Source organism: Peromyscus eremicus, chromosome 16_21 (genome assembly GCF_949786415.1).
Source record: "Peromyscus eremicus chromosome 16_21, PerEre_H2_v1, whole genome shotgun sequence".
In the NCBI taxonomy this organism is placed as follows: Eukaryota; Metazoa; Chordata; class Mammalia; order Rodentia; family Cricetidae; genus Peromyscus; species Peromyscus eremicus.
This window is the reverse complement of record NC_081432.1, coordinates 5,131,149-5,149,217: the sequence shown is the minus strand read 5'-3', so window position 1 is coordinate 5,149,217 and position 18,069 is coordinate 5,131,149. Positions and strand designations below refer to the sequence as shown.

General features: G+C 46.9%; 1 protein-coding gene across 5 annotated transcripts in view; it reads right to left on the bottom strand.

The window, feature by feature from the left end:
* Window positions 1-18,069, bottom strand: part of Mapk14 (mitogen-activated protein kinase 14) — a 63,554-nt gene that overhangs the window by 13,826 nt on the left and 31,659 nt on the right. For all 5 annotated transcript variants that reach the window (XM_059281986.1, XM_059281984.1, XM_059281985.1 and 2 more), the window contains exons 4-8: window positions 9,625-9,736; window positions 8,876-8,905; window positions 8,536-8,583; window positions 7,205-7,319; window positions 6,736-6,807 (exon numbers count right to left, since the gene is read on the bottom strand). In XM_059281986.1, the coding sequence (XP_059137969.1) occupies window positions 6,736-6,807; window positions 7,205-7,319; window positions 8,536-8,583; window positions 8,876-8,905; window positions 9,625-9,736 (377 nt within the window). The remainder of the gene's footprint in view (window positions 1-6,735; window positions 6,808-7,204; window positions 7,320-8,535; window positions 8,584-8,875; window positions 8,906-9,624; window positions 9,737-18,069) is intronic.

The window sequence follows — 18,069 nt, the reverse complement described above, 5'->3', positions numbered from 1 at the left end:
GACCCCACCAGGCTCTGCAGGACTGGACCCTTTCTCCACTAACACTCTAAAATCCCCTCCCAACCTCCTGATACTCTACCTAAGAACATCCTTATTCCCTCTGAGCACTGTGTTTGATGACACCATAGTGTGCATCTGGGAATTGTCTGTGAGCTTGGGCCTTGTCCCTCCACCAAGTCCACAGACAGACGAGGCCAGCAGTGTATGGCATCTCTCCCCAGTTACTTTCTTGGGCCTTGTCCCTCCACCAAGTCCACAGACAGACAGACAGTCCAAGGCCAGCAGTGTATGGCATCTCTCCCCAGTTACTTTCTTGGGTGGGAAGCAGATGGACACCGACTCACTCCTGGAGACAAGAGGGTCTTCTTGTAGATAGAAAGTCACTCCATTTACATGAATCTAGCTCCATTCACATTTCTATTCTCCAGGAACATGGGATTTGAGTAGCTACAGCAAGATGAAGTGTGTCACAGCAGGAAATACTCTTCCAACTCCCTGACAGGGTTTTACAATGTATGCCTCAGAACTCCATAAAGTGACTGACTGACTGAGTGTAGGTCTCCTAACCAGCTGCATTTCCTGATGTCTTGAAGAAAGGCCAGCTTCATATTCCCTTTGGGGAAGGTGGAGTCTGGGTTGTTTCCTAGCTGCCCTGAAGAACATGCAGCCTTTCTGATAATGGAGCTCACTCCCCAACAGGCAGACTGCTTCACACCTTCTCCCTTGTCTGCAGGTGTGAACACTCTCAGGGTAAAAACCTTGCGTGACTCCTCAGCTTCACACTCATGCCCCTCTGTGATCTGCCACCAAGCCTGCTTATCTCTGCTCATCTAAATGACTGTTCTAGAACCGGCTCCATGCTTCAATCACAGCCAGTGTTCCAGGCACTTCTAAGCCTCTTTATGTGCATTAGAAAGGACAGTCTCTACTCTCCTTTCCCTCCTGCAAACAGGAAGTCCTTCTGGACAAGCTTTTTTTGAGACTGGCCTCAAACTCACTATGTGTCTGAGGTGACCTGGAGTTCCTGAGTTTCCTCCCTCAACTCCCAGGAACTGGGGTTACTGGCATGTGCACAGCAATTTAATTATCTGGAGTTCTAATTCATGCTTGACTTTTCTCCCCAGTAATTTATTTAGACCTCTATTACCCACTCCACCTTGTTTTTCCACCAGAGGAAGATTCCTTCCAGTCAGCGCCACCACTCCTTGTCAGCTCAGCCTGACCACTCTGGTTGGGAGGGCAAGGTGGTACCATCTCCCTCCCCAGCACCTTGCCTGGCACACCCAGCCTGGCAAACACTGGTGACCTGGAGACTTGCTGTAATATGCTTTTCTTTTCTTTTTTGTTGCTGGTTTTTCAAGACAGGGTTTCTCTGTGTAGCCCTGGCTCTCTTGGAACTCACTCTGTAGCCCAGGCTGGCCTCAAACTCAGAGATCTGCCTGCCTCTGCCTCCCAGGTGCTGGTTTAAAGGTGTGTGTCATCACTGCCTGAACCTCCAAACCCAGAACAACACATTCAATGCAAAGTTTACACACACACACACACACACACACACACACACACACACACACACACACTCTCACACAAAAGTAAAGAAGATTGCTGCTTTTAGTGTCTGAAGTGTTTACCCTAATGAAGTATATGAACATAGCGCTGCGCCAGTGTGGAGGGCTGTGGATGGAGTTGCTGTAGCACAACCTGGGAGTTGAAGGTAGTAAATATACTAGAAAAGAGAAACCGCCTTAGTAGCTGAAAGATGTGACATGCCTAGCATCAGAAACTTTCTTTTTTTTAAATTTATGTATTTATGTCTGTGTGTGCAGACAGGCCGAAGGATCTCAAGTTACAGGCAGTTGTGAGATGCCTGACATGGGCACTGGAAACTAAGTCCTGTCCTCTACAGGAATGGCTGCTGTGGAGCTCATAACCACTGAGCTATCTCTCTTTTCAAAAATGAGGAAGAGTTCTGGAGATGCAGCTCAGTGGCACAGTATCTGCCTAGCATATGTAAGTCCCTCCCTGAGTTTAAGAAAAGAAAAAAACAAAAAATGAGGAAAATACAGGAAACCAACAATGGAAAGTGATGGGTAGATATGATATTGTGGGCACTCCAGTGGGCTTAACCACCCACACAGTTCATCACCTGCATAGAGCAGACACACGGTTCGTGAGTCTGTAATGTTTCCTAACACATTTGGGAAAGAAGAAAGGACTAACATTGCATTGAGAATGATCTAATACACCGAGGACATTGTATAGGTCAGAGCAGCAACAGAGGCGTGTGAGTGTAACCCAGAGGCCACCAGCACCTTCTCGTTCACGTCTTTTTAAAAAATCTTTATTTTATGTGTACAAGCATTTTGCCTGTGTGCATATCTGTATCATGTGCACGCCTGGTGGCCACAGAGACCAAAAGACACTGGATCCCTGAGACTGGAGGTACAAATGATTGTGAACCATCATGCTGGGATTTGAGCATGGGTCTGTTAGAAGAGCAGTTGATGCCCCTAACTATTGGGCCATCTCTCCATACTACACTTCACACCTTAAGAGTAACTTGTCCATTATAAAGGGGGAGGGGCTTTCACACACAAAGGAAATTTACCTGATTACATAGGAAAGGAAAATAACAAGCTGTGGGGGTTTGAAAGAGAATGGCCCCCATAGGGAGTGGCGCTATAGGAGGTGGGGCTTTACTGGAATAGGTGTGGCCTTGTAGAAGGAAGTGTGTCACTGTGGGATTGGGCTTTGAGGTCTCCTATGCTCAGGCTACACCCAGTATGGCCCCGTTTACTTCCTGTTGCCTACAGATCAAGATGTAGGACTCTCAGCTCCTTCTCCAGCACCATGTCTTACTATGATGATAATGGACTGAACCTCTGAAACTGTAAGCCAGCCTGTTAAATGTTTTCCTTTATAAGAGTTGTCATGGTCATGGTGTCTCTTCACAGCAATAAAACCCTAACTAAGACACTAGCCAAGGCTGTAATCACTGGTAGAAAAATATATCATCTATATTGGATACACATAAGGAAAAGGCTACATAAATCACTGTTCTTAAGCTGAAGTACTGGGCATCAGTGATTCCAATACCTAACACTCACACATTTCAAAACTGGTGGCATCTGGAAAAAGTTAGGATTCCACCTGGCGAGACAGTCTGCAGTCTCCTTCTTTTGCTATTAAGTTCTGTCAGCTGAACTCATGTGATTCAGAGTCAGTCAGGCTTCTAGAGAAGGGCTTATTCTTCACACAATTAATATTAACACTCTTATTAAGCCAGATGGAAGGGTCTTCGAGAGTCACAAGCATAGTAGTTAGTGGCAATGACTGTCCAACGTCATGAACGTAATTAATGCTATTAAGTTATGAAGTTTAAAATTGTTGAGATTAATTTTGTTAATGGAAATCTTATCACAACAGAAGTTAAAGTAGTGAGTTTTACATTATATACACTTTCCCACAAAACTCAAATCAGTCATCAAGTTACATAAACCACACAGGCTCATGACTATGAATCATATATAGGACAACACACACACAAAACACATCCACAATGCCTCAAAGTCCCACCGGGCAGTTCTCAGCTAGAAGACCATCAGTTCCACAGGCACAATGACTAACGAGGCAAACACAACCCCAGAGAGGAACTGAACCCCAGCAGAGAGGCAGCCTGCAGACTGTCACGGTGAGCCGCTTGTAAACCTCACGGCTATGGCCTCAGCCCTTCGAGCCTGGCTGCTGTGGGGTCAGCATGATCTCTAGAGTCCTTGAAAGGAGTTCTAGAAATCAGAACAAGACAGTGAAGAGAACTTCCTGACTCATCAAGACCTTAAGAAAAATGGAAGAGGTCTGCTAAACCAACTCAGCTCACCAGTTCAACTAAACCCAAGTGGGTTGGTTAACTCCTAGTTTTACTCAAGACAGTAGCCTGGCAGAGCTGCTAAGAGACTTCCCTGGGCTAGAGATGTGACTGAGCAGGTAAAGTGCTCGCCGAGCAGGCACAGAGCTCTAGGTGCTAGGTCCAGCACAGCATAAAAACCACAGTTCCAAGTCTACCCTGGAGGCTCAGGGGGTGTGAATTGAGTTCCAAAGGGCTTGGGCAGCCAGCCCTGAATACCAGGCACAGCCACTCGGTATTTAAGAGACCAAGGCAAGAGGAGCACTGTGAGGTTGAGGCCATGCTGTGATACACAGGTCAGCATGGGCTACAAACTAAGGCTCAAACCAAACAAAGCTCTGTACAGATAAGAGAGGAAACTCACCAGAGACCCTTGGAAATTGGAGAGACCCCTAACCACTGCAGGCCCAGGATGCAAAGTGTAAACTCATCCAAAACACCCCTAGAAAAGAGCATCTTGAGAAGCCCCGACCCACTAAGGGACACTTAGGAAGTGTCTTCCCAGGACTCAGTCATGGTGCTGAGCTACTCACAGGTCACTGCAGCCATGGTCCAGAAAGACCTAGCTACTGCCCAAGTTGGCAACTGACATGATGCTGGGTTTTGAGGCATGCAGAATCCAAGAATTACGGGGTGGCAGAGGTATCCGCCAGACTTCCGAGAGAAGCCTGAGAAGCTGGATTCCCTGCGAGTGGCCTGCGAGCATGATTCATGAAGGCGGGAGAGTGAAGCTGATGATGCAAGAGGCCCCAAAACGTGAGTACCCCGAATGTGGCCTGTGACAGAGCTGTGGGCAGGAAGCCGAGAGAGAGGCCATATGGGCACATCCAGCAAGGTCACAGGAGCTGGGCTGCCCAAGTCCTTTGGAACTCAGCTCATACCACCTGAGCCTCCAATGACGGACCTGGAACTATGGAATTTTAATGCTGTGTTTCATGTTGCTTTGGTCTGGTCCTTCCTTACCTTTGGATGAGAACGTTCATGCCACTGAATACTGGAACTTTATAATCTGTTTTTAACAGGGGCTAGCAGCTCAGAGAGTTTGCCTTGAGTCTCAGACTCAAGAGGATCTGGACTCTTGGAGTGGCCTGAATGCGTTTTGCACTGTAAGATGAATATGGCCTTCAGAGGCTAGGGATAGGAGATTCACAGTATGGACTTCAATGCCTCCTGCTGAAGGTCTGGTCCCTGGCTGGCAGTGCTATTTTGGCGCAGGAAACATTCGGAGTGGGGCCTGGTGGGAGGAAGTAGGTCACTGGGAATCTGTCCTAGAGGAGTATTTGTCCCTGGCTTCTTTCCTCTCCCACCTCCTCTCTCACTCTGTTTCCTGCTTTTTGGCCACCATGAAGTGAGCAGACTCCTCTGCCACGTGCTCCCACCACCACGATGCTCTGCCTCACCAGGCACTGAGACTTCTGAGCCCATGAGCCAAAATCAATCTTTCTTCCTTTCAATTCTTTCTCTCAGGTATCTGTGGCCATGGCGAGTGGTTGACACTGCCACGGTGAAGATGGCGCTAGCACTCTGAATTCTCACAATCACCTTCTGAGCTGTACACTAATGCCATCTCATGTTAAGGAAACTGAGAAATACCGAGGTTGGAAAACTTGCTCAAAGCCACATAATTTGAAGTAAAAGGGCTAAAATCTAAATTCTGGAGCCTAGGCCCCTAACCCGTGAATACCTGGACTATAAAAGTGAGAAACTGAGGTTTCCCTACAGATGTTGCTGTCTGTCTGTCTATGAAGGTATGTTGTCTGGGACTAGCCAAAGGGGAGCTGGAGAGACTTCACAAGGAGGGAAGAGAACAGAGGGCAGCTTCAGGATAGTCTCAGAGGACAGCATGAGGGGTGGCAAACCTCTTAATCCTCTCAGTCTAGGCTGTAACACAAGTAAACCAAATCCCGAGGGGAGGGAGCTGTGCTAGGCAGTGGAGTCCCAGAGTGGAGAGTGGAGAGCAAGCTAAGCACAGGGAGGCCAGACTCTGCCCAGTGCACGCGGAGGAGCAGACAGCACACCTGAGGAGCAGAGACTCCACTTCACCAAAGACACTGTCCAACAGAAAACGGTCTGGACAGTCACTGGAGAAGAGCAGCTCAAGCTGTCAGCAAGTGAGCTTACAGACGCAGGTGTGTCTGTGTCTGGCAAGAGCTAACCTGCAGTTAGATGATGAAGCACGTACTGCTATGGTGTCTAGAGCCCACCCAAAACCATCTGCAGTCTAGTCGACCAAGCTCTGCAAAACTCCTCCTGCAGATGGTTTTAAAGCATCTGTTTTAACATATTCTCATCTAAATATCCTCCCCCAAGCAGAGCTGATGGGAGTTCCCACAAACCATATTGGACGATATTATTACTAAGCCACGGAACATGTGCCCAGCAGATAGAAAGGGTGCTTGGTGCCCTGAAGGTAGATGATGCTATGTATGAGACTAAGGTGGGCTGGCTCTAACCAGGGACAATGCTGTGTGGAAAACAAAGCATACATCAGGGCCTCTCTCCTGCTTCTACTGTCTGTTGTCAAGCAACAAAGAGGACCAGAGTCAGCAGGCACATCAGTACAGGGATCGCAGCCTGAGGTACAGGTGACTGTGCACACCCACCCAGGGTCTGCAGTAGACTAACCTCGCTCATTTGACTTGCTGCAAAAGTACGGCAAGTGAGTTTGAAGCTTGTCTGCTTGGCAAGGTGAGCTACTCAACAAGAGGGCAGACCTCCAAACACCTGAAGTAAAGCAAGGGGCTGAGTCTCCCCACGAATGAGTAAAGGGAACACACAGCTACGACAGCAGAGCACAGATGGAGGGAGGCGGGGCCAAACGTGTTCAAGGATACGGTCTGTACCAGGAAACAGCGTTCTTCCGGTCAACAGCTCAGCCATGATGCAGCCCACGGACCAAATATCCACTGGAATAGTAAGGAGAACACAAGCACAGACATGGTTTCTATTCAGATTCATGGCCACAAATTGGACTCTAACTGAGAGTGAAGACTCAAATCCACATTTAAGACACCTGAGGTTCAACAACCATTTTTTTAATAGAGATAAATAAGCTTATTAAAACTGTCACCCACTAAAGGGCTTCATAGGTTGTGTAAGTCAGAATATAATTAAGATAAACGAAGTAAACATCTCACAAAAGGGCAAACCTTTCTTACTGGTGGTGAACGTGGATCTCCTGGGAATACTGAGTTGTCCACCCACTCCCCTGTGGTGAAGACCCAGCCCCGAGTCATCTGAAAGCCAGGGGAGCAGGGCCCCTCCCCACGCGGGCCCGCCCTGGGCAGGTGACCGGAGCAGCACCTGTCTGGTTGTAGTGCATCCAGTTCAGCATGATCTCAGGAGCCCTGTACCACCTGGTAGCCACATAGCCCGTCATCTCATCGTCAGTATGCCGAGCCAGCCCGAAATCCAGAATCTGAGGGCAAGAGCAGAAGTCAGGCACAGGAACAGGGAGGTTCTGCAACCTTACGCCAAAGGAAACAGTGCTGCGCTAAGTGAGTGTTGCAGTCTTGACTTCAAATGCATGGCAGACATCCTCCAAGAACTTGAAGGCCCATTAACAGGGAGACAGGCTACACATTTCGGTGTGCTTAGGAAACGGGACACTAGTGAGCAACAGGATGAAAACACTGACGCACACCGCACAGACGGAGAACGCAATACTTGTAACACTGTAATGTGCAAGATTCTGCAGGATTCCATTTGTATGAAACACTACAAAAGAGTAATTCACAGTCAAAAATCGTACCAGTGGCTGCCTGGATCAGGGTGAGGGTGAGGGTCACTAGGAGGGGACACTCAGAATTTTTTGAAGTTGTGGCGATTACTATGTTATAACTGGAGTAGTTACATGGTCATGAGAACCTAAAAAAGGTGAATTTAAATTGTGTGTATTTACTGCATTTTTCCCCATTTTTTAAATTTTATGTGGATAGATATTTTGCCTACATGTATGCTGTGTACTAAGTGCATGCAGTGTCCACAGAGACAGAAGTGGGCATCAGATCCTCTAGATTCGGATGGTTAAGAGCACCATGTGGGTGCTGGCAAATGAGCCATCTCTCCAGCCCCCTGCATGTTATTATTTTCCAAAAATTCATTTTAAAAAAACAGTACTACTACTTACTTTTTCCAGACAGCTAATTCACCTATGTCTTATTTGAATCACTGAGTTTCTGCCATTTTTCTTTTTAGAACCTTTTCTAATAATGAGTGTTTTAGTAATGCTTAATTGTCATTCAGATTATAATACCCCTTTACCACAACTAACATGTTGTATTTCTAATTTTCTTTTCTTTTCTTTCTCCCCCCGCCCCTCCAAGACAGGGCTTCTTTTGTGTGGCCCTGGCTGTCCTAGAACTCGATCTGTAGACCAGGCTGTCCTGAACTCAGACTCTGCCTGCCTCTGCCTCCCAAGTGCTGGACTAAAGGCTTGTGCTACCGGAAACCTACTTCCAAGGTCATTTAAACAGCTTGCTTAGCCAACAGTTCAAAGTTCCAGAGTCTGATATTCCTGAGGACAAATGGCTTTTGAGATTGAAAGTCATGGCTTATGAATCATTTTCTCTAAGTCAGCTGGTCAGCTAAGGAACGGCCAAGGGAAGCAAACAACTCCATGTTTTCTTTCTTACCTTCAGCTCACAGTCTTCGTTCACAGCTAGGTTACTAGGCTTTAGGTCCTAGGAAGCAAGTAGAGGGAACAGTATCAGCCTCATGATGCACAGTCCCCTCCCTACAGGTGCAGAGGATGCAGACACATGGAAGACCTCCACGCTATAGTCAGTGTCTGAGCCAAAGCCCCTTCAGCAGATACAAAGGCAGGTGCTCCTTTACCAGTCTATACTGAGAGCAACGTCACAGTCAATCACTATTTCCACAGTAAAAACTTAAGGTTGAGATCTCAACTAGATGCCACCCCTCTAGCCCGGCTCACACTGTCAAAATAATCATCATCTAAGGCACAATACATACCCTGTGAATGATGTCAGCTGAATGTATATACTGCAAAAGAGAAGAAAGTCAGTTGAATGAAAACCATTTCCAGCCTTTCCATGTCACATCTGATAGCATGTCTGCAGTGGTCTCCCTTGGCAGTGAGCACTGTTCCTGTTCATAGTGGGCCGTCACTCCTCAGTTCATCACACTATCATTCCCACTCCACCTACGGGAGCTGTCACCCTCTTCTCCATGATGACCTCAGTAAAAGTTATGATGTGCTAAGTATCCAAGGTGGTTTAATTCTAAAGCAGCTTACCAGCCCCTCCTACAATTAGATTAGCTTCCCCGAAGAACACCCCTCCCTACAAAGATCTCACTATACAACCCTGGATGGGGCACTCACTATGTTGCCCATAGTGGTCCTCCTTTCTCTCTCTCAAGTCCTGAGAGGGAATGTAAAGAGCAGTGCAGGCCTGAGGAACGTTTCAAAGCCTCAACGCACACTAATCAGACACCAGGTTCTATCAAGAAGCTACCAAGTTTTTGATGCGGCTAATAGTTCCCTTCTCTTGGACATTCGGACTGAAGGGTCACAGGATGGATGACATAACACTTGGACTTGCTTTATAGTAACGTGTGGCCTAGGAAATACAGAAGCAGCAGGGTTGGCTGACCCTGTAACTCTTCCAAGTTTTTCCTAAGAAAACTGTCTGTTCTAAGTCCTGACTAGATGGAAAAGAAGGGGGAATTCTTTCCCCACAGGACACTGCTATTGCCTGTACCTTCAGCCCTCGGAGGATCTGGTAGATGAGGAACTGAACGTGGTCATCAGTAAGCTTCTGACACTTCACGATGTTGTTCAGGTCTGCCCCCATGAGGTGGGTCACCAGGTACCTAGAGCAGAAGAGGAGTCACATACCGGTCTGGGAAAGACCACCCAGGAAGCACCACAATGACAGCCACCTGCACGTTGGCAATCTAATCTCACCACATTTATACCCATTCCTGCTTTTCCAGGTTCTGTGAAGGAAAGAACTGAGGTTAAAAGAAAACAGCAAAGATGGAGAGTACAAAGACACACGGGCCACTTGTGGGCAGTCTTCTTTGTCTTCTGTAGCCGAGGCCACCTCAAACTTAAGTCAAAGATGACCCTGATGCCTGCCTCTACTTCCTGAACGCTAGGATGATGACCGCCACTGTGGAGGTCTGAGTGAGAACGGTCCCCACAGCTCATGTATTTGAATGCTTGGTCCTCAGCTAGTGGAACTGTTGGGGAAGGGATGAGGAGGTGTACTAGCTACTTTTATGCAATGCTGACACAAGCTAGAATCATGGGAGAGAATGGAGCCTCAACTGAGAAAATGCCTCCTTTAAGATTGGGCTGTAGGCAAACCTGTACGGCATTTTTTAAATTAGTAATTGATGGGGGAGGGCCCAGCCCACTGTGGGTGGCGCCATCCCCGGGGCTGGTGGTCCTGGGTTCAATAAGCAGGCTGAGCAAACCATGAGGAGCAAGCCAGTAAGCAGCATCCTCCACGGCTTCTGCATCAGCTCCTGCCTCCAGGTTTCTGCATGAGTTCCGGCCTTCACTGCTTTTGATGGTACGGAATTGTGAGTAAAATACCACCCCGCCTCCCAGGTTGCTTTTGGTCATGGTGTTTTGGCACAGCAAAATTAACCCTAACTAAGATAGGAGGTGTGTCCTTGTTGGAGGAGGTGTCACTGGAGATGAACTCTGATGTTTCAAAAGCTCACATCAACACTCCCCACCCCCAGCCATAATAATGGACCCTCTAAAACTGTAAGCAAGCCCCCAATTAAACGCTTGCCTCTGTAAGTTGCCTTGGTCATAGTGTCTCTTCACAGCTATACAACAGTGCTGGAGATCAAACCCAGGGTTTCAGGAATGCCAGGCAAGCCCTCTAACCCACACCCCAGCCCCAACAGTTTTCTTATTTTTGCAGGAGAAATTCACAGTATAACTAATTGCACACCCGTAATAAAAGATTGTATTTTTATTTTACCTCACTGTAAATCTATGTTGTAGGGTTTTTTTTTTAAATTTAATTTAATTTTTATATGCATTGGTGTTTGACCTGCATGTCTTTGTGAGGGAATCTGATCCCCTGGAATTGTAGTTACAGACAGTTGTGAGCTGCCATGTGGGTGCTGGGAATTGAACCTGGGTCCTCTGGAAGAACAGCCAGTGCTCTTAACCGATGAACCATTTCTCCAGTCCTATGTTGTAAGTTTTAAAACAGGCATGCCCTTAGATTTTCAAAGTGTAATTTTCTTTTTTTCAGGAATGACTAGCAAAAGGCTGTTTACTGGTACTACCCTTACAGGAAGCAGGAACAGGGCGGTCCAGAGCTTCCCAGAGGTGTGGTGCTGACCTGTCACCCTGCCTTTATGTGGTGTGATGAGGAGTGACTGCATTCAAGTTCAGCAGGTTTGCCACAGAGATTCTAGACCAACGTCTTCACCCCTCCATTACCGCAGCAGCTGGCACGGGCACATAAAGAGCAGAGCAGAACCACAAGGCTGAGTCTGTGAGTGAGGGCAGGTGTTTCTCCCCCAGGAGATGAAGCTCAGCTGCTTCTCACAACGCTTAGGGGTCTACTATCCTATGAAGATCAGAGGCACCTGGGCTAGTTGTGACTTCAAAGTGAGATTTTAGCCGATTTCCTAAAACCCGTGTGTTTATACTGCCTTAAGGAAAAAGATGAGCTCTCCATGTAATTTAAAGAGTGAATTAGGAGGCTGGAGAGATGGCTCATCAGTGAAAACACTTCCTGCTCTCCAGAGGACCTGAGTTCAGTTCCCAGAATCCATGTCACATAGCTCCCAACTGCTTGTAATTCAGCTCCAGAGACATATCCTCTAACATACACATAAAGTAATTCTCAAAAATATAAAGAGTAAATTAGACTCTTTGAAGTGTTTTCATCAAGGTAGTTTTTATTTCAGTGATGTTCCAAGCCTCAAAGAATATAATCAAAAGCAGGTCCATGTTCAGGACCCACACTGTGGAGAGAGAATTGACTCCTCTTAAGTTGCTCTCTGGCCTCCACATGCATGCTGTACGGCATGAAAATTTACTCACACACACACACATGCATACACAAACTAATAAAATGTTAACATCTGACAGAAGTCACAATAATTCAGGATCTCTAGACAATTTCTCTGTTCCTCAATACTTAATGAAGAAAGACTGTCAAGAGCACACCATCCCCTCCAAATCCCAGTCATTCCTTTTTGGTAGTGCTGAGGATTGAACCCAGTGTTCTGTGCATGCCGGCAGACACTCTTCCTGCACCTCCAGTCCTGGAGCTTTTGAGACAGGGTCTCACTATTTACCGGGGCTGGACTTGACCCGGACACTCTTCTGTCTCACCCTCCTAAGTGCTGCTTTAGGAACTGTCTATTTTTAGCCTCAAACTGGCATCTAATCTGATAAATGTTAAGAACACTGAACAGGGCCACTGTGATGAGTCGGTGGGTAAAGCACTCACCATGAAATCCTAAATTCAATCCCTAGGTCCACGGTGGATGGAGAAGAACCAACTCCCCAAAGTTGACCTCCGACCTCCATATGTGCACCACAGTGCACATGCTTCTGCAACCACCACACACCACAAACATACAGCACACATAATAGTTAGAATATACCACCCCTGTGTAACTCTCAGTCCCTTTCTCTACCACACACAATTGTATCTGATTATCTGGGAGATCCATATAGTGGGTGCGGTGCTTCTGATGCGTTTTACCACAGGCACTTTTAGGAGGGTGAGACTGTAGAACCACTGTACCAGCACACAATTAGTCATTTCCATAGGAACACCACACTACTCCAGGATACAGTGAAGTCAACGAAAGCACCATAAAGTAGAATTGTTATTATTATTTCTTTTCCTGCTGTTTCCACAAGGTCCAAGATCAATCTATGACCATCAGTATCAAATTTCAGCTCACATATGAAAGGAGCCCCAAAGCAAGTCATACAACCTAGGACAGGAGCAAGCACCACCCAAAGTTACTGTTTAGGGCTGACCGGTCACTTCTCAAACCTGAGCAGGATGTGGAAGGACAAGTGCAGACGAACTCAAAATCAATCCTGGTTCCACCCCAGCACCATAAAGCAAGACAGACAATCCGAAAGGAGTGCCACTAGAGAGTCACACATCTCTACAGGATTTGATTCTGGCGAGTATACTTAATGACATTTGAGAAGACATGCCTGATAGTATCACTAGACTAAACAGAAAATTCCTAAAATAAATTAAGGAAGGCTGTAGTGCACTGTAGTTGGAAAGCTATCCAATACCTCATCTTTAAAAGATTGAGATTATGTTATAAGCTGAAGGCCAAAAAGATGATTTTACAGCCTGATTCCAACCTTGCTTCTCTCTTGTTAAGGTGGTGTCCTCTAAACTTACTCTCCTTACATATCCCCCAGTGAAACCAATCAGAGATGTACTGGGCCAGTACTGGGTGGGGGGGACTCAGGATTGGCAATTCAGGCTCTAGCCTGAGCCTCCTTTCCTGAGTCCTGCTTGGGTGACACTCAGTTGTCAAGATCCACCCCTCCCACGCCTTCTGAAAGCACAGTACAATGAAGGTTCAAAACCAAAGCAAACCTCTTGTTTGAGCTGGTATCTCCACCTCTACTGGCTCTATTCGAAGCAATTACAAAAAGGCAGAGCATGTCTTCCGTATTTAAACAGGGCTTAAATCAGCTGCAGGAGCTGAAAATCTAACCACCAGGCCTCACCACGGAGCGCTTCTTTTCAAAAGTAAAAAAAAATCAGATCACACAACCTCCCTCCCTCAGAGTAAGACAGAGAATCCCTCCAGTCAGGTACCCTGCTCCAGTCACCTGACTTGCACACTGGGCTTCCCACTCTAGCTCTGATACAGCGTGCAGTCTTCTGCCTCAGGATCTTTGCACTGACTGTTGATCTGCCTGGGCCGTGCCTCCCCTAGATAACTATGGGTTGAATTCCTTTACAACAACAACAAGAACAAGAAAAAAGTTGTACCATTTATTAGTTGTGTGTGTATAGGGCAGAGGACAACTTTGTGGAGCCTGTTCTCTACCTGTACAGGGGGGCTCCAGGGACTGACGCCAGGTCAGGCTTGTGCAGTGAGCACCTGCACCCTTGAGCCATCTTGCCTGCCCTCTACGTGAATATTTTGTACAAAGTACGCATCCTCAAGAAGGCTTATCCTTAGCACTCTATCTGAAGCCTCTGGCTTACACTCCAAATTCTCCTTTTTTGCGGCAGTCTGGTAGCATAGTACCTAATTTCCTTCTTTAAAAGCTCTTTATCACTGGTGTGTACCATGTTTGAGGCAAGCAGGGTTATGCCTTGTTGTGTGTAGTACCTAAAGCATCCAGAGCAGTGTCTGGCCCGGGAGGGCACTACCACAGATGGTGCAGGACAGCTTAGAGCAGTACTGGTAAGACAGGACGACGGAGTGTTTTATTGGAAACAGGAAAGCTCAAGCTCTTATCTGGGACGAACACAACGAGACCAGAGTATTCTATCGTAAGGGGCAGAACAGCCATCCGATAGCCAAGACGGTAGTTTAGCAAGCTTATTTCACAACACACCACTCTCACACGAAACACAGATTACTAGATATCCTCTACATTACCGGCATCACCCAGTCTAGAATCACTATTCCGAAATATCCATACCGTCCAGGGTAGAGGAAAGACACACAGCCCCAAGCACGCTGTCAGACAGCCAAGGAACCAACAGGTACAGAAGGAGGGCAGGATGGTGGCCACTCCAGTCACAGATGTGCAGCGTTGGGCCTGAAGAACGCAGCAGTGGAAGACATCCGGGTTAGGTCAGAGGAAGGTGGGAAAATGCCACAGAGGAGGTGATTAGAGCAAGGGGACCACAAGCAACCTGGGACAGAGACAGTCTTTAGTCTGGGCGTCTAACATAGGACAGAACACAGCAGTGCCAGTCATGACCTAGGACATGTAACAGCAAACAGCCAGAGCACACAGAAGGAAGCAGCTTTGTTCAGACTTAAATAAGGTGTCAATCTATTTCCTCACCTGACACTCAGAGATGACAGATCTACATCACAGTGTTGTCAGCTGACCATGTTTATGTTCAAATCCTCTTTAAGTTGAGATGATACTAAAACCCAGTTAATACCATAGACTGTCTGCCCGTTTTATTTCCAGTCACTTGAGTAGGCCATGGTTTTTTGGCTTTTGTTTGTCTTGGTTTTTTGAGACAGGGTTTCTCTATGTGTCCCTGGCTGTCCTGGAACTTGCTGTATAGACCAACTGGCCTCAAATTTAAGATCTGCCTGCCTCTGCCTCCAGAGTGCTGGGCTTAAAGGTGTGCTCCATCACACCTGGCAGGCCATGTTTATGAACAAAGGAAGTGTTTGTCAGGAATCCCAAACAGAAGGAAGCTGACAGCAGCTACTAATGAGGAGTGCCACTATATAAAAGCCTCTGATTTTTCAGCTGCTATAGTCATTCAGTTCTGACCCTGTTCATGTAGACTCAGGAGAAAAACTATATCTGCTAAAATTAAATCTTCTTGATTATTACGGAGTGTCTGTGGGTGTGGGTAACTGCGGAGGGAGCTGAATGGTAGTCACAGCACATGAAAGTAAAGCCTTTCCTCCCTTCCCCAGCTCCACCTCCATGCCCAGGGCCCTTTGATCTCTTCCCTAGGACAACCTCCTTAGCCTATAAAGTCCTGAATAACCTAGTCCCTCCCCTCTCATTTCAGCTTTTCCCCAGTATACATCTGTTTTTTTCCTTCAAGATTTATTCTTATTTTATGTATATGAGTGCTTTGCCTGAGTGTATGTATGTGTACCACAGGTGTGCCTGGTGCCCTTGGAGGCCAGAAGAGGGCACTGGATCCCTTGAAACTGGAGTCACCTCGAGTTGAGAGGTGCCATGTGGGTACTGGGAAATAAGCCCTGGTCCTCTGGCAGAGCAGCCAGGCCCTTACTGCTGAGCCTCCTCCCCAGCCCCACTGCCACGATCCCCCTGCTACCAGCTGCAGTACCTCCCCCTCAGCTCTCTCTGGACATCTGGTTGGGCTCATCTTTCATAGTCTTTCCAACTCCCACTCAGCACCAGCTCAAGGATTATTTTGTACAGAATTCTCTGGGGACATCAGCTGGGGTAGGCCGCCATCACTGAGGCCCCCTAGCATTCCACACCTGATAGGTTCTTGCATTCATTTCTTCCAAAAATAATACCTGCAGGCCTGCAACTGCTCCAAATGCTAACAACTCGGGAAAGAAGAAAAGCAACCTCTCTAACAGACTTACAAGGCAAGGAAGCAAACAAACAGAAATATGCTGACAACATGTGCAAAGAACCCAGCAGAGAAGGAACACAGTGACTTGGGGTCACAGTTCAAAGACCCTGGTTAGTCTGGGACTCGAAGAGAAATGAGAGTCAATCAGCAAGTGTGGAGAGCTTGGCCATGGTGGAGACCAGGCAGAGGTTTTGTTGGGGATATAGTTGGTTGTCTTTATTCGAAGAAAAAGACAAGGACAGAGACAGAAGTGGAAAGGAAGTCACACGAGGTCAAAACTTGCACGGAGTGAGGTCATGAGGGGCCTCTCCAAATCTACCACACTGCAACATGTGGTTATTTCAATTTTGCTTTTCTCCATCAATAATCTCAACTCAATGATTACAGACTATGTATGTCTACCATCTTCCTCAAGGATGAGAACTGTGTCTGGCAGAGGTAGACATTCAAACACTGAATAGAATCTGTAAAAGCAATCCCAGAAGTCTTCACCGACTTGATGCCTTCAGTTCTAGTTAACTGAACCAGAATGTTCAAGCTTGCTAGGGGACTGCACTTTCCATAGGTGCGAGGCCAACCTAGTGATCAACTGCTCACTGGCTTTCATCAGAATGAGGGCCACCGCGAACCCTGCTGTGTATCTTCTAGATCTCAGCAGAATACAAGACCCCTTGTGTCTCTTCTGAACAAAGCAGAGGACTGAGTGTAGCTGAGTTGACAGAGGCAGAGTGCTTGCTTAGCATACAAGAAGCCCTGGGTTCTAAGTCCAGCACGACATAAACCAGGTGTGGTGGTTCCTGCCTGTTATCCCAGCACTGGGAAGAAGGCAGGGGAAGCTGGAGATCAAGGCCATCCTTGGTTTCATAGTGAATTTGAAGCCACCCTGGGATACATGAAATCCCATCTCAAAAATAGACTAATAAAGAAGAGGCAGAAATGCAGAGGCAGGCAGATCTCTGTGAATTCCAGGTCAGCTAGAGATACACCTGCCTCGAATGAATGAATGAATGAATGAATGAATGAAACAAAGAAAAGGAAGGAGGGAAGGAATCAGGGATGAGAACTATAAAATAGGGAGGAAGTGACTTGGAAGACTCACCCCCCCCCCCCCCACTAACAAGAGTTTTATTAAGATGAGGAGAAAAGGATAGATGTGATCAGGCCTGCTGAAAGGACAGGTGGGGGGGGCGACATGGGGGCCGGCTTTTAAAGACCAAGCCGCACCTGCGCACACAAGCCCACATGGCTACTCCATGCATACGCATAGATCACGAGTTTGCGCTGTGTGCTTTATGCAACCACATAGCCACGGGGTCATGGGTCACGAAGGACGTATGACCCGGAAATAACTAAGTGGGAAGACTCATTTCTACTTCACCCATGACAAATCAGTTCTCTTCAAAGTTGAGGAAACGGTCCCCAAGAAGAGTGGTCAGAAGGCACATCAATGAAACCTAACCACTCACTAGTACAGGCAATAACTGAGAACCCCTAGAAGTGTTCAAATGATCTCCCGTTTGTGTCTCTGTAAAATGTGCCACCTGCCCAACCATGTCATACAGCAGTCAAAATGGGATATGCTCATTTCCCAAGTCATCCCAGTGCCTGTAGGTTGCTGGTCACAACAAAACACATAATCTACTGTTCCTTTCTTGAAGGTATACATGGTCTTAGAGATGAAGCAAAAATCTGAATCACATGATGAAGTGAAAAGCGATACCTGAAACCTAAAGGTACAAACAGGGAAAGCAAAAACAAAAGTCAACTGTACACCTGAAATGCAATCATAGCTTTTGCTAATTAACATGGGAAATGCCTATCAAAATCAGAGCCTGCTGTGTACCCAGCGAATTTTGCCTCTGGTCCTCAATGTGTTGGTTGACTGCATGTTTTTTCTTAGTGGACACAAAT